General features: G+C 37.8%; 1 protein-coding gene across 5 annotated transcripts in view; it reads right to left on the bottom strand.

Moving 5' to 3' along the window:
* Window positions 1-3,433: 3,433 nt before the first annotated feature.
* LOC126083152 (cytochrome b5 reductase 4) overlaps window positions 3,434-15,582 on the bottom strand; it is a 107,349-nt gene continuing 95,200 nt past the window's right edge. For 2 of the 5 annotated variants that reach the window (XM_049896554.1, XM_049896562.1), the window contains 2 exons: window positions 7,315-7,479; window positions 3,434-4,126 (listed from right to left, as the gene is read on the bottom strand). In XM_049896554.1, the coding sequence (XP_049752511.1) occupies window positions 4,072-4,126; window positions 7,315-7,479 (220 nt within the window). In that variant the 3' untranslated portion in view covers window positions 3,434-4,071. Of the gene's footprint in view, window positions 4,127-7,314; window positions 7,480-15,257; window positions 15,330-15,582 lie in introns of those variants that run through there. The other 3 variants (XR_007518729.1, XR_007518728.1, XM_049896576.1) reach the window with 3 other exon arrangements.

Genomic DNA, 15,582 nt, shown 5'->3' with positions numbered 1-15,582 from the left:
CCTTTGCCTATTTTTTAATTGGGTTGTCTTTTTGTTGTTGAGGTTTTGCAGTATCTTGTAGATTTTAGAGATTAGACGCTGATTGGATTTGTCACAGGCAAAATTTTTTTTTTCCCAGTCTGTAGGCTGTCTTTTTACTCTTTTGATTAAGTCTTTTGATGAGCCTAAGTGTTTGGTTTTTAGGAGCTCGCAGTTGTTTAGTCTCTCTTCTGGTGTTTGTGCATTGTTAGTAATGTTTTGTATTCTATTTATGCCACATATTAGGGCTCCTAGTGTTGTCCCTATTTTTTCTTCCATGATCTTTATCATTTTATATTTAAGTCTATCACTTAATTTTTAACATCTTCCCTTTCATCTGCAGCCTGTCAGCTATCAATATTGCCCACTCTTCTTTAAAAAAAAAAAAATGATTATTTGCATTTACCTACTGAAAGTACAAGGACTATTCAATGTATGAATTCACAAAGTGAATCACCAAGTACTTGATGCAAAATTTCCTTTTTTGAGTAATGCAATATTTGAAGTATGGATATTAGCATTACTGAATAGATGAATGGTAATAATTTGTGGGCTTGATACATCCTTAGCTGATTCAGTCTACAAAAATGTATCAAGCATGTAGTATATATAAAACAATGTTAACTGTAGTGGAAATACAAAAATATACAGACAATTAGCTTAATGGCTAAGATTTGGATTCTAGAACCAGACAAAAAACTGAATTCTAAATCTGGCTGAGCTGCTGTGTAACCTTCAGCAAATTTTTAATTTTTTCAATTAATGTTGTAATCTGTCAAATGGTGTAAATAATAGTACCTTCTTTATTGGAATATTGTGAAGATTCAACATGATAATGCATACAAAGTGCTTAGTTTGGCACATGGTGAATGCTGAATCCATGTTAAAAAAGCAAAAAACCCAAACCTGTTGCCAGCAAGTCAATCCTGACTCACAGCAATCCTACAGGACAGAGTAGAACTGCCCCATAAGGTTTCCAAAGGAGCGGCTGGTGGATTCAAACTGCTGACCTTCTGGTTAGCAGCCAAGCTCTTTAACCACTGCTCCACCGGGGCCCTGAATTCATGTTAACACCCATTATTATTAACTGACATGAATCTCAACTTTAATGGGACTTCAGCACTGTTATCTTAGATATGGAGCCCAAATGAAGAGCAATTTTATAAGCAATTTGTGATTTCAGTGCAAGATTTCATTCCCAATCTGCTGAAACCAATGTAGAGAATGTTTCCAGGAGACACAGTATATCAGAACAGGTGTGCAACTTCAGGAAGGTAGAGTATCAGCAGTGTCTTGTTCATCTCCTTTCCAATCTTCACCTTCTGCCACAGTGATCTTTCTAGAACACAACATCAATCATTGTGCTCCTCTGACTCCGACGAGATACAGTCCAAATTCCTGAGGATGGCACATGAGACCCATTAGTACTGGGGCCTGATTGCCCTTGTCCAGACTACCGGGATGGGAATTCCATGCTGGGAGAAGCAGCCAAGCAAATCTGTGGCTTCTGATACCCCTTCCACTAAGCACTCAGCTCCTACAGCATGGGTGTCACACACAGTTCTAGAGCCATAGCACAGAGGCTTTGTAGGGGTAGGGTGGAGGGGGGTGGTAGAGAACAGAGAACAGGTCATAGTACAGAGAGCTTCAAATCTCTCCTCAAAGGAAGTGACTTGATTTGCAACAGAGTGTGGAGAAGTTCAAGCATACGGACTCTCAAAAATAGTAGAGGTTGTGGTAAAAGGCAATGGAGAGGAAATTGGTGGATTCATTGAAGAAAACCAAAAAAAACGAAGCCCAGTGCCGCCGAGTCGATTCTGACGCATACTGACCCTACAGGACAGAGTAGGACTGCCCCATAGAGTTTCCATGCAGTGCCTGGTGGATTCGAACTGCCAACCCTTTGGTTAGTAGCCGTAGCACTTAACCACTACGCCACCAGGGTTTCCATTCATTGAAGATATCGGCTAAACTATAGAAAGAAACAATTGAAAGGAGCCCTCCTGGGGCAGAACAAATAACCAACACTGACCTCAGAAACTATCCCTTCAATGGAGCCCTAAGTTGACTCAATCAATCTGTTGTACCAATGAATCAGAGATTTCAAGAGGAGGAACAGACTTGGTGAGAGATGACAATGGTGAAACTTTTGTTTCAAAAATGTTGAGTTTGAGAGATTTGTGGGCCATCAAGGTGGTGTCCAGATGGTAACTGGATAATGAAAATTGAAACTCAGCTGATTCTCAATTAGAGATTCTAATTTTGGAATTAATAACATATAAAAAAAAATTTTTTTTTTTTTTATACCTGTTGCTGTCCAGTCGATTCCAACTCATAGTGACCCTGTAGGACAAAGTAGGGTTTCTAAGGGTGTAATCTTTACAGAAGCAGACTGCCACTTGCAGAGTAGCAGGTAGGTTTGAAACGCCAACCTTTCAGTTAGCAGTCAAGTGCATAACCACTGCACCACCAGGGCTCCTTAATTAACATATAGTTAATAAAATCATGTGAGTGGATAAGATCAACTAGAAGGGTGCTTATGAGTTTTCTTTTGCTTTGAAATACAATAAAAGGAGGAATGAGGAAGAGACACATATAGATAGTAACAAAAGAATTAGAGAAAAAAGGAAGTCAAAACAGATGAGAATGAGATGGGCTAAGGTAGAATTAACTGATACGTTACTAATGAACTACAAGAGCAAAAAGGAGGTTTGTGGAAAGTACAAGAGCCCCCTTAGACTAAGGAAAGAATGGAGGTGGTAAGGCGGCATGACACTAGGAGCTAGCTGCTGGGGAACACTGCCAGTCCAGCACCGCTAGATTCTTGTCTGGGTGAATGCTGACGTGGATGGAACTGGCTACAGAAGACATGAAAAGATGAATTTTCAGTCAGCCATTTGTACCTTGTGTTCCTCTTGAATGTGTCTCTTCTTCAGTGAAAATTCAGCCATTCACAAAATCATTTATTGGAAATGTGGAGACTGCCTCCAACCCCACTTTCTGTGAAACATTGCTGCTGTACTGAACAAGATTGAAAAATCCAAGTTACCTTATGAAAGGCTCATAGTGACTTCTTGATACTCTGCTAAATTCCAATCTACAAAAGTATTTGAAGGTTGCATACAGCAGCAGGGACAGGATGGGAGGCCCACACATGAGTGTTCAGGAGGGCTCCCTGCTGAACTGCCAGCTCTGGGGAAAGTTGCCAGCCAGGGAAAAAGCATCATTTAGGACAGAGTGTTCCTCATTTTCCAGCTGGCCTAGATGGGCTCCAAAGGAATTAAAATTTAACCCATTGCAAAACACTGAATATTTATTTTAGGCCAGGGGACAAGATGCTACACTTTCAATCCTGATGCCCTTTCCAGCTGGTTTTGGTTACGAATCATACACATCTAGTCCAAGGCCACATGTGTGAAGCATCTTCAGTATCTTTTATTGCTGCCTTTTTAGATTCTCCTTAGACACAGAGCAATATTGTTGCAGTCAACTGCATTTTCACCACAAGGATTAAAAAGTGCTTAAATATAATTTTATTCTATTCTGAATCAAGCCACACACACACACACACAAAATGTTTGGATCACTTAGTAAGTCATAACATTCCATGTTTTAATATTAATAACAAGGACAGAAAGTGACCATTTCCTGAGTTAACAGTGCAATGTAAATTCATCTGTATTGCTAATTAAACATTTTACAGCATAGAAACATGATCATACTGATCATTTATGTCATAAAACACAAGTGCCTATTTTAGAACAGTAATATAGACAATTTAAATGGTAAAGAAATTTGTGATTCATAACAAAGAATCCTGTATGTATTTGTTGCCATCACTGACTTTCCAGGTCAAATATCAGTAGTAGGAGTAGTAAAAAAAGTTATGGTACAAAGTAAAGGACAAGTTACCTATACTGAAGTAACACTGGATTTCATGTAAGCCTGAATTCTAGTTAGCCATTTTGTATATACAAAAATGTCCCCTTAAAAAATCCTAAGCAATCACAAATTTAGATAAATCAGTTGAATAACAACAATGGCAGTTCTTCATTATGCTGTAAAACTATGAATCTCATCTTTGGAAAAGTTAAGATCATGCAGCAACCTGAAAAACAAATAAAACACATGTTTCTTAGTGAAAATGTTAAAAAATACATAAGATTAGAGTTTACCATAACCATAGTACTTTTTCATTTTTCCAACTTAGTATTTTTTTAAAAAAAAACCACAATATGACATTTCTAAAAATTAACAATAATTCCTTGATATCATCAATTACATGGTTAACGTTCAGTTTTTCAACTGTCTCATGAATGCCAAAATCTTTGATTGTTTGAGTCAATTAAAGTCTACTCATCGTGATTAGCTTTTAACTATCTTTTGATCTATAAGATACTTCTCCCGCTCTCTCTGTATTTCTCCTGTAATTTGTTTATTGACAGAATCAGATTTTCACCTGTAGCATATTCCCCAGTTCTCAACTTGTTGTATCCCTGTGGTATAATAATAATGTGTTCCTAGATCCTTCTATGTCCCATAATTAAGAGTTGTATCTAAAGGCCTGATCAGATACAGGTTCAATTCTTTCTGGCAAGACTACTTCATAGGTACTTCAGCATAAGGAATATAATATCTGGTTGCTTCTCTTTTTGGATGCTAGCAACCACAGGTGATCTATGCATAGATTTATTAGTTCATTAGGGATTGAAATTGGTAATATTCTATTTATGGTGTTCTAAGTCTTTTTTTAAGTCATATTTTAGTTACCTGTATGTGCATTTTTTTTTTTTTTAATGTGCATTTGTTTCCACCACTAGCCAGTAAAGGCCCTGAAAGCAGAGACTTTTTTTTTCAACTCTGTAATAAATATGCAGATGTTTAGTGGATAACAGAGCCTTTATTAGCCAAGTAATTATAAGCTGTTTACATTAAGAAAAGAAAAAAAGGTTTATGAGTCTTTCTCTGTTATCACATCACACAAATTTGACAAAATTTTCACCAAATATGGGGAGTATGTTTCAGATGGTTATATTTATAACCTATGTCCCAGTACCCAGTGCCATCACGTAGCAGACATGAAATAACTTCGGAAGGCTCTAAGAGAGGGTATCACAAAGAGTCATTTTTCAGAACATCAAAAACTAAAGTATAATAAGAGGTCCATGTTGCTGCCAATTAAGACAGATATACCATACAGTAAGATGGCAGGGACAAAGCAATCAAAGAAGTAAACGTCTTAAGCTGAAGGTCACAAGGGCAGATTCTATGAACTGCAAGTGGTGATTTGAATTAAGCTACAACTTTATACAGCATGTTCAAGGGTAAGTAACATCAAGGATCTATGAATGATGAGTAATAACACTCCTGAGCAGTTGTGGGCAAGCCATCTAGTGTATCACAGAGAGATTGGTTCGGAGTTAAAACTGAGAAAAGAAACCTGTAGAGGCTATAAACTGAAATCAACAAACCAACCAAAAAAAGCTGCCATCAAGTTGATTCCGACTCACAGTGACCCTGTAGAACTTCCCCATAGGGTTTCCAAGGCTGTAAACCTTTACAGAAGCAGACTACCACATCCTTCGCCCACAGAGCAGTGGTTGGGGGTTTGAACTGCCAACCTTTTGGTTAGCAGCTGAGCACTTAGCCACCGCACCACTAGGGCTCAGTCAATCTAAAAAAATTGCGTTAATTACTAAGATCTTGGCCACCTTGTATTCAGTACACATTTATTAAGGCTTCGGTATGCAAGGAAGTGGCCAAGCCCAAAACAAAGAAGACGTGGTCCTGGCCCTGAAGAAGCCCACAGTTCATGGGAGAAAGCAATCCATTCCTAAACATAGCTTTGAGTTTTGGACACCTCCAGCATATCTATTATTAGGGAGGTTGTATAAGAAATTCCATCTCAGTCAGTGGTAAATTCAATTAAATGGCCTTAAAGACAGTTTCCATTTTGAAGAGATTCCGTTCTGACTGATTCCATTCATTTAAAAAGTATTATACTGCAATCTATATGTAAACTTTGGGATAATTCTTCTAAAACAGCTGTCAGTAAAACAGAGAACTGTGTAGCTCCTTCCTTTTCATCTTAAAAATGATTTTATTTCAAACCATATTATCATTCTTCATTGTAACTTTAATATCTGTGGTGGAGCTTTAAAGAAATAAGTTTTAATAGAAACATTAATTTTTTTTTTAAGTTGAGAGAGGTTAACTAGAAGAACACTTTTATGAAAGTAGTAAAATCCAGAAATAAATATAAATTTAATTACAATACTTTTTAAATGTTTGTGCTTATTTATATTTATTGGGATCAATCTTTTCTATAATTAGAATTAAAAAATAAAATAGCAACACAGAGAAGATTATCTAGAATATAGTTAGGTTTAGTCACATACCAAACAAGAACAGGGAATTGAAGGCAGCCATATCTTTAAAATCATCCAGAAATCCAACGGTGGGTTTTAGTGCCAATTATTTAGTCCCAAATATTTTAAGTGCCATTTTAGAGTTAAGTCAGATCAAGGTAAATTTACCATGAATCAGAACTGACTCGAAGGCAACTAACAACAATGCTCTTTTTTGTCTTGCTGCCTAGCTTTTGATCAGTGTATTATTTAGCAACTTTCAGGCAGTTGCAGAGAATGAAGGAAGATGAAAAGCTACGATGAGGTGAACGCTGCTTATTAACCCACTGCTGTCATGTTGACTCTGGCTCACAGCAACTCTACAGGACAGGGTAGAACTGCCCTACAGTGTTTCCAAGGTAGTCATACTTACAGAAGCAGACCGCCGTTTCTTTCTCCCTCAGAAAGACTGATGGGCCTAAACTGCTGACCTTTCATCTAACAGCTGAGCACTTAAACACTGTACCACCAGCGCTCCTACATTGCTTATTCCAAAAACCAAACCCACTGCCATCGAGTTGCTTCCGACTCACGTTGCTTATTAGTTACTACATATTACAAAGCTTTGGTAGAAGAAGAGGTTGAACCTAATGTCCCAAATAAGATTGTGGCACCACTGTGAACTGATCCGTGTTGCCAGACATTAGCAGAGATACTGGAGAGCTGGCTGTATCTGACTTATATGTTCTTATCTAATATTCTGTGAAGTCCTGGCTTCTAACCCTTAATTTGCATGAAGATTAAAAACTTTGTTCCTTTCTTAGGCTGTAATGGATTATTAAAGTGCAGGTTCATACAAAAAGGAAGAACTGAAAGATGTCAAGTGTTTTTTATGGGAAGATCTTCATTTTATGGTTTGAATATTGTTTCCTGCCATATTCCTACTCACCTTATCCCTTGTTCTGTAAATGGCGTTGGTCCACAAATGCAAATGAGGACTTTGGATTTGTCTGAGCTTCTTTTCAAAAATTCAGAAAGAAGAGCTGGTGAAATGTATCCTCGTTTGCCATTCCATTCAGAAGTAGGCGCTGAGAGAATAAATTCAATGTCAAATCTAGAGGAAAGAAGCATTTTAAAAACGTCTATTATTTAAACACATTCTCAACATGCCTCAAGTTCACTAAAACATATTCTTTTTTTTCCCCCTTTAGAGAACAAGTTTATATGTAAAGATTTTCTAGGAAAGCAATGGAATAAATTATAAGCAATGATTTAACAAAAACATACAGGTCTAAATACACATTTACTAAGGATTAGCTTTTGCTAAACATTAAGGAGAGAAATTTGGCTTGTTTAAAAAGAGTGCTCCAAGGGAACCCGGAGAACTCCAGATTTCTATTAATAATCTGCATGCATAAATCACAATAAAGAGCACCTACGAGGTACATGTGTATTTTTATCTATGGCTCAACCCCTCCAATGAGTTCCAGACCCTTCTAACAGCCTACTTGACTTCTCACTGCTGTGACCTCAAAAAGGCTTCAATTTTAACATGTTCAAGACTGCCCATGCCTGGCATTATCTCTGTCTTGACTGCCATATCTCTGCCTATTCTCCCTTCTCTTTCTGTTATGTTTCTACCACCATTCACTCTTCAGTTCTTGGAGCCCTGGTGGCACAGTAGTTAACAGTTTGGCTGCTAATCAAAAGGTCGGCAGTTGGAATCCATGAACCGCTCCTTGGAAACCCTATCGAGCAGTTCTACTCTGACCTATAGAGTGGCTATGAGTCAAATTTAACTCAACAGCAGCGAGTCACTCTTCAGCTCTTAGCTAAAGTATCTACAGAGAAGCACTGAACCCCCTAGTCTAGGGTCCTTTGTTACATGTGCTGTAGAAAAGTTTTCCTTTTCCTTTTCTTCACGGCCCTCACCTCAGGTTGTAAATATGTGGTCAATGAAACAATTATTTATTAAAGTCTACCTTCCCCATTAGACTGTAAGATCCAGGAGAGCAGAGACAATGTTTGCCTTGGTTTTCACTGTATTTCTAGTGGCCAACATGCAGGAGGCACTCAAGCACTTATGAAACATGAAATATATGAGAAAGAACATCAAACCAAGTCTTACAATGTAACTTCAGGTCATTTCTTCCCACAGGTTTAATAATCTGTTAAGTGAACTGATGGGAATGAGCCACAGTACATTTAAAATTATAATGTTGTACCTGTTACTTCTGCTCTCATTTTACTAACCATAATTAATTCTTATCATTTTCAACAGCACCAGGTCAAATACACTTCTACATGCTGCGGTGAGTAATTGAGCTATATTCTGAAGATTAGCAAGAATTGATTACGTACGTATTACTCTAAATCTTTGTAAAAAGTCAAAATGAACAGTTTCTCCTCTGATGGGGTTGGGGAACCAAATATCAGAACAGAAATAAGATGTGGCTGGCCCAACTGCCCTCACATCACGTGTCTCAGCTGGGTTAAGACTACCCAGAATCAATGAGCCTGATATAATCAGCACAGACCAAATAGGAGTGCCAAACCTGGTGGCTAATAGACAAGTCTCAGCTCTGCTCCTAGACCCAACCTCCAAGTCTTATTGTCCATCTGTAAAATGAGGTAGGGGGACTACATAATCTTTTATAATTCTAATACCTATGATTTTACATTAAAAAACACCTACAGAATTATTTTTTATTTCTCACCTTCATGGTTCCCATTTAGTATTAGTGGCAATGCTAATCCACCATATACAAAATAGTCTCTCCAATTACTTTCTTTCGCTAACCTATTTTTTTCCTTCCTCACACTTAAAATTAAGATAACTTATGTATGCAAAAAAAAAAAAAACTTAATGAATAAAGGAATTTATTTACAAAGAAGTAAAAATAAAAATTATAACTAAAAGAACAAATCTATATGATCTATGAAGTTACATAAGAAAATGTGTGTGAATTCGTAAGTGCATTTTCTGGGGAGAAGACCCATAATTTGTCATCAGATTACCAAAGGGGACCCAAAAGCAGCTGGAGAACCACTGTCTTGAGAAGTTTCCAGTTATAAAAAACACTTGGATAAAAGACAGCAATTGCCGTGTTAGATTAAAAGATAAAAGACAGTTTCTTCTGGCTTTATTGCCAATGAGCCTATTGCTGGGATAAAACTGCTAAGATATATAAATTAATGCTGAAGTCCCTGTCATCTGTGATAAGTACCCATTCATAATTTTCTTTTATTGGGATGCTAAAAAAAAAAGAAAGAAAAAAGGCCTGATCAGCAGCACACTTCTGTAGGTATCTACTAAATGGTGATAGGTAACTGAGATCCTTGCATAAATGGTGTAAACTTCTCATGCATTTTTTATTTATCCACAAAATGGTCCCTGGGCTATAGCTATTAAGCCCTAGATGGAAAAAGTGAAAAGGCAGCAGGTATGCAATCTGGGGATATTATAAAGAGGTTGCCATCCTGTTTATACTTTTTCACAGGCTAAGAAAGAGCTTAAACTGGGGCAGGAAAAATCCCAAGTTATGACTCATGAATTCTTTAACAATGGATTTCTTATTCCATACTCAAAGACAGATGGCTACTGTGGAATCTTCTCTTCTGGAATTTCTGAACGAAGGCCAACTTACTGCTTGAAACGATGATAGCATGATTTGCTGGAGGTAAAGGAGCTCCTGGGTGGTGCAAATGATTAATGCCCTCAGCTGCTAATGGAAAGGCTGGAGGTTTGAGCCCAGAGACACCTCAAAAGAAAGGCCTGGCGATCTATTTCCAAAAAATCAGCCATTGCAAACCCTGTGGAACATAGATCTGCTCTAACATATGTGGGGTTTCCATGAGTTGGAATCAATTCAACAGCAATTGGTTTATGAGGGGCATATAACTAAACATTCTGAAATTCCTTTCAATGTGCTACAAAGGACTAGGATTCTTGAAAAGGCTCCCTGCAACAGAAATAATTCATAAGGTGCAAAGCAACATGGGCAAAAGAGAGAGAGGGAATAGACCTGCTTCTGATGAATGCTCATGTGCTCTTAAAAGTCAATGGCAGTAAGTAAGCTTATCAAAAAATATATAAAGTATACTGATAATGACTGGAGATGAAAATCTCAAAAAAGAAATGTTTTCAGTGTTAACAACACCCAGAGCCTCCAGTCATTCAACAATTTATCCCTCTTCCTCCAACCCATCAGCTTCCAAAAACTACCTCCTTCGTATTTCTCACACATGTCCCCTTTCCTGTTTTTATTGGCACAACTCCGTATCAGGCCTTTATGTTTCTTGCCTAAAATGCTGCCATAATAAAAAATAGTTAGCCCTAATCAGTGCTACACAGTGCTTCCAGATTACCCATTGCCATCAAGTCGACTCCACTCATAGTGACCCTATAGGACAGAGTAGAACTGCCCCATAGGGTTTCCAATGAGCGACTGGAACTGCCGATCTTTTGGTTAGCAGATGAGCTCTTAACCACTGTGCCACCAGGGCTCCGTGCTTCCAGATTAAAAAAAAGATTTGTTCTCCTAAAATCCCAAAACCAATCCTGCAACTTCTTTGCTTAAAAAGCTTCAGTAATTCCTCACTGCCAAAAGAATAGTATTTCAGAATCTCTGTCGTCGTTGTTAGGTGCTGTTGAGTTGATTCTGACTCATAGCTACTATAGGACTCAGCTTTTCCTGCTTTTCTGGCTAAAGAAAAATACTAGAAACTAGGAGAACTTGCTATTTGCTCATAGAAAAAATAGCTCACAAAATAAACTACTAGGGCTTAAGAATAGCTAAAATACATATTACGGAACCATTTCTCAAAACGAATCTGATGAAACATTAGCGTTCCTCCAGATGTTAGTGATTATTCCATGGGAAAAAAAAAAGGTTAACCCACCAAATGAGTTCAGGACATATCGGGTTAAAACAAATTAAATAGGTTTCTTCAGGATTTCTCAAAGTCTTTAATATGTTAGGCTCACAGTGAATCTTCAAGAAGGAAATATGGTATACATTGTCCCTATTATTTAATCACAGCCCTTTGTGGGGAACGAGAATCATCTCAAGGGACATATTCAAAGAAATGCGCCATTTGAAGACTATTTCCTGGGAGGAACAGAGTGGTATAATGGTCCAGATTAGGGGCCTGGGTATTTATATGCATCACAGGCTGGGGAAAAAGAAATGGGTTCAGGCACACTGTTCAATTCACTTACGCTTCTGGAATTATCAGCTTTTGCTATTTTAAATGGGACTAATACACTGCTAATCTCAGTGCTGACACCAGAGGACAGAAATAGTCAGTTGTTATGCACAGAGCCTGTGAGCACTAAAGGGAGACAGTTGCAGAGTATTGCTGGGCCTTCCTATGTCTATCTAATATATAATATTTATTTAATATATGAATTGCATCCAAGGTTTTCCATCACCTTATTTTGGCCTATCCTGATTTTTCGACTATACAAGAAGATTAGAAGCAACCACCACTAAGACTCCTTCTAAAACTGATATAATAGGGTTTAATGGTGTTATTTTTACAAAGTTATTTCATTGTTCTCCTCCGTGCACTATATTTACTTCAACTAAATTAGATGCTGCTCTTTCACTAAAACACTTTGAACAGCCAGTCCTCATGTCTTTGCTCATGGAATCTCACCACCCACATTTCTTTTCCTACTCACAGGCATGTTAATTGTTTCCCAAATCCCAGCTCAGAAGACCTTCTTTCATGAACCTCTGATATGCCCACCCTCACTTAAATGGAATTACTTTTTCCTCTCCTTAGACTTCTACAGCAGGTTATTTGTTCCCCTCAAGGCACAGACACTACAGTTGCTGGCAAACTTCAGAACTTCGCCACTTTTCCCACTGCCAAGCACATATCGCAAATGGTGAACACACAAATGCTTGACGTGATGCAAACTGATCTTCTGGTGGTGCGCTAACTGGGTCTATAATCCCCTGTCTTTTGTGACCCATTCCCGTGCTGCTGGGAATCCCTTTCTCTCTCTTCTCCTTATGCCCCAACTACGAACTCCATCTTTTCTAGAGGAAAAATAATTATACTAATATTAAGGGTTTATTCTGTGCTGGGTGCTTACTACTTCCTAGAGACTACTTGTCAAAATGTACTAATAATAGCCTTAGAACACTTTGACCTAGTTATTCTTCTAAGTTTTTATTCTCAATAGAGAAGTACAGAATAACTTCTAATTACTATGTCTAATAGTAGGGGGCTGATTAACTAAACTATGCTATGCCCATATGACTGAATACAATGCAGCCATTCAAAATCATGGTAGACTGCAGGATATTTCAACCTCAGCACTGCTGCATTTTGGGCTGGATACTTCTTGTTATGGGTGGGCTGTCCTGTGCATTGTAGGGTGTTTAACAGCATTCCTGGCCTCTACCCAGGAGATGCCAGTAGCACCTCCTCCCCTAATTGTGATAATCAAAAAATGTCTCAAGACATTGCCAAATGTCCCGAGGGCAAAACTATCCCTCGTTGAGGATTATTGGCTTAGAGTATTCTGTACATAACTCATAATAAGTAGAAAATGCAGTTATAAAAAGTATAGTCAGTTTGACTGTATGATTTATTTAAAAAATGCAAACAAAACAAAAATGGTATATGTGTGCCTGTGTGCAAAAATACAGACTATAATGTTCATGGTTGTGCTCTGAGTGGCAGGATTATGGGTGATTTTCTTCCTTACGATTTTTTGATATAAATATGTGTTAACTTATAAACAGAAGGAAAAATTCAATACTATTTGTACAAAAGAATGCCCCACTAAACCAAAAAAAAAAAAAAAAAACCCCATCACCGTTGAGCAGATACTGACTGATAGCGACTCTATAGGACAGAGTAGAACTGCCCCATAGAGTTTTCAAGGAGCGCCTGATGGATTTGACCTGCTGACCTTTTGGTTAGCAGCCATAGCACTTAACCACTACACCACCAACGCCGCACTAAAAAAAAAAAAAAAAAACTAGTGCTTTACTTAAATAAGTTATTGCCTCCAAAAATAATGGCTCTGAAAGAGAAGAAAAATACTTGTTATATTTACATATTAAAAAACATTGTCCAGAAGACTACCTCTTTGTCAAACTGTCCCATGACCAAAATTAATCCTGCAAAAGCAGAGAAAGTGACAGAGCCAGTGCCTTCTACTGAGGGTGGGAGGGGGTGGGCCAACGTACAAGAGCAAGTCAATGGGCCTCAAGAACACTGCTCACTTATTTAAGGGAAAGATATGTGAAATTTAATTTGGATTTCAGTTTTACGTAGTAATTACCTAGATGAACTACTGCACATATTAGCCTTCTGTTTTTTCTCATTCATCTTTGTGTAAGATTTTGGTAGATTTGGAATGCTATGAAATTGAATCCCAACTGCTGGACCTAACAGTCAAGTATAATAACATACTTGGATAAATTTGGGTAAACTTACTTTTTTTCAGTTCTTATTTTATTTTATATTTAATAATATGAAAACTGACTGAAATAGAAAAATATTTTAAAAAGTACTACTTGAGTACTTATTTTTTGCAATCCTATTGAACTCAACAATGAGGAAAATGAAAAGATATATTCCCTGGACGGGGTGAGAAAATAAGCCAATGTAATATCATATTCACTGTTGTACCACTGTATATGAATCCATAGCAGACGCTCATAAATGTTTCATGCACTAATGAATGAATATCTGCTACAAATATGCCAATTACTGTGCTAGGCACCTATATATGCTATCTCATTGATCCCATACTCAGACAATCCTATGAAGTAGGTATGGATATGAGGCTCAGTGGGATAAGTAACTTGCCCAAGGTTACAAGGCTAGTAAGCTTCCACTACACATCATGTGTTTCTAGGAATTTTATTTGCTCATGATGTTATCTAGATAAACTGAGGACAAGTAGAGAATAGTTGCTGAAAACATTAGATCGTATGCTAACCTCGGTATCTGTCCTTCCTATCTCTCCTTGTTCCACAAAGGATTTAGTAGAAGGCTGAGACTGAATTCTACAAAAAGTAGGGCATTTCACTGTTTTAACTACAAAACCTAAGAGATTTATTTTTTAAATCCACAATTCAATAATAATTTAACCAAGAAAATTTCACCATTAGAAATTTTATTACTTGAATTAGAAGTGACATGGAGGAGTCAAGAAATAGGAATGGGGCCATTTAATATACAACATAGCCTCAACCACTAACTAAAATATAGATATAACTAATTAAAATAAAAAGAAAAAACTTGTTGCCATTGATTTGATTCCGACTCATAGCAACCCTATACGACAGATTAGAACTGTCCCACAGGGCTTCTGAGGAGTGGCCGGTGGGTTCGAACTGCTGACATTTGGTTAGCAGCTGAACACTTAACCACTGCACCACCAGGGTTTCTAACTAAAATTCAAACTCTCAAAAACTAAACCTGAACTTTTACCTTCCTTTTATGTATCGGGCTCAACAATTATTTTTGACAGAACAGTACTGCCAAATTACATCCGTAAACTCAGGCTAGGTTTCTCCTCTTCCTGCATAAAGTCTCAGATTATGGTAAAATTTCTGATAAATGTCCCAAAGTCACCTCACAAGCATGGCCTTTTTGTTTCCCAGTGAGACCCTGACTGTGAGCCTCCTCCTCTAGCAGCAACCATACAACACTGGCAGCCAGTGGGTACGAGAGTGCCTCCAGCAAGGAGAGAGCTGAGCCTTCAGGGAGAGGGAGGAGGGATGGCGAAGAGAAAGAGAGCACGTGTACCAGCAAGCAAAGGAAAGCGGGAAAAAGAGAATGAGCAGAAGAAGGAGGCTAAAGCAGGCCAGAAGTCTGAACACTATCGCTTCTCTCAGCAAACTGGAGAATATCACTCACCTGGTGAGTGCTGTTAGAGCCAGTCATCCAGAAGTGAAAAAAGGGGCCTTCCCTCATCCTCAATACTCCAGCCTATGCAATTCCACCAACCCAAATTATGCAGACCAAGACAAAACAGAACAAAAACACAGGTGACTTTCATAAAAGGTACTTTATCTTCACAGGCTGTCACCAAATTCCTTTTTACCAATTAACTCTTCAATGATGCTTAACTCCTATGAACACACTAAAAGTACAATGTCTAGTCATTAAAATAATGGTAAAATGGATTTTTCTTTTCTAAGAAACTATCTTAAAGAACACCTTTGTTGAAAAACTTCCAGAA

This window comes from Elephas maximus, chromosome 1, assembly GCF_024166365.1.
Source record: "Elephas maximus indicus isolate mEleMax1 chromosome 1, mEleMax1 primary haplotype, whole genome shotgun sequence".
Lineage (NCBI taxonomy): Eukaryota > Metazoa > Chordata > Mammalia > Proboscidea > Elephantidae > Elephas > Elephas maximus.
The sequence above is the reverse complement of the archived record's forward strand: the minus strand, read 5'-3'. Positions and strand labels throughout refer to the sequence as shown.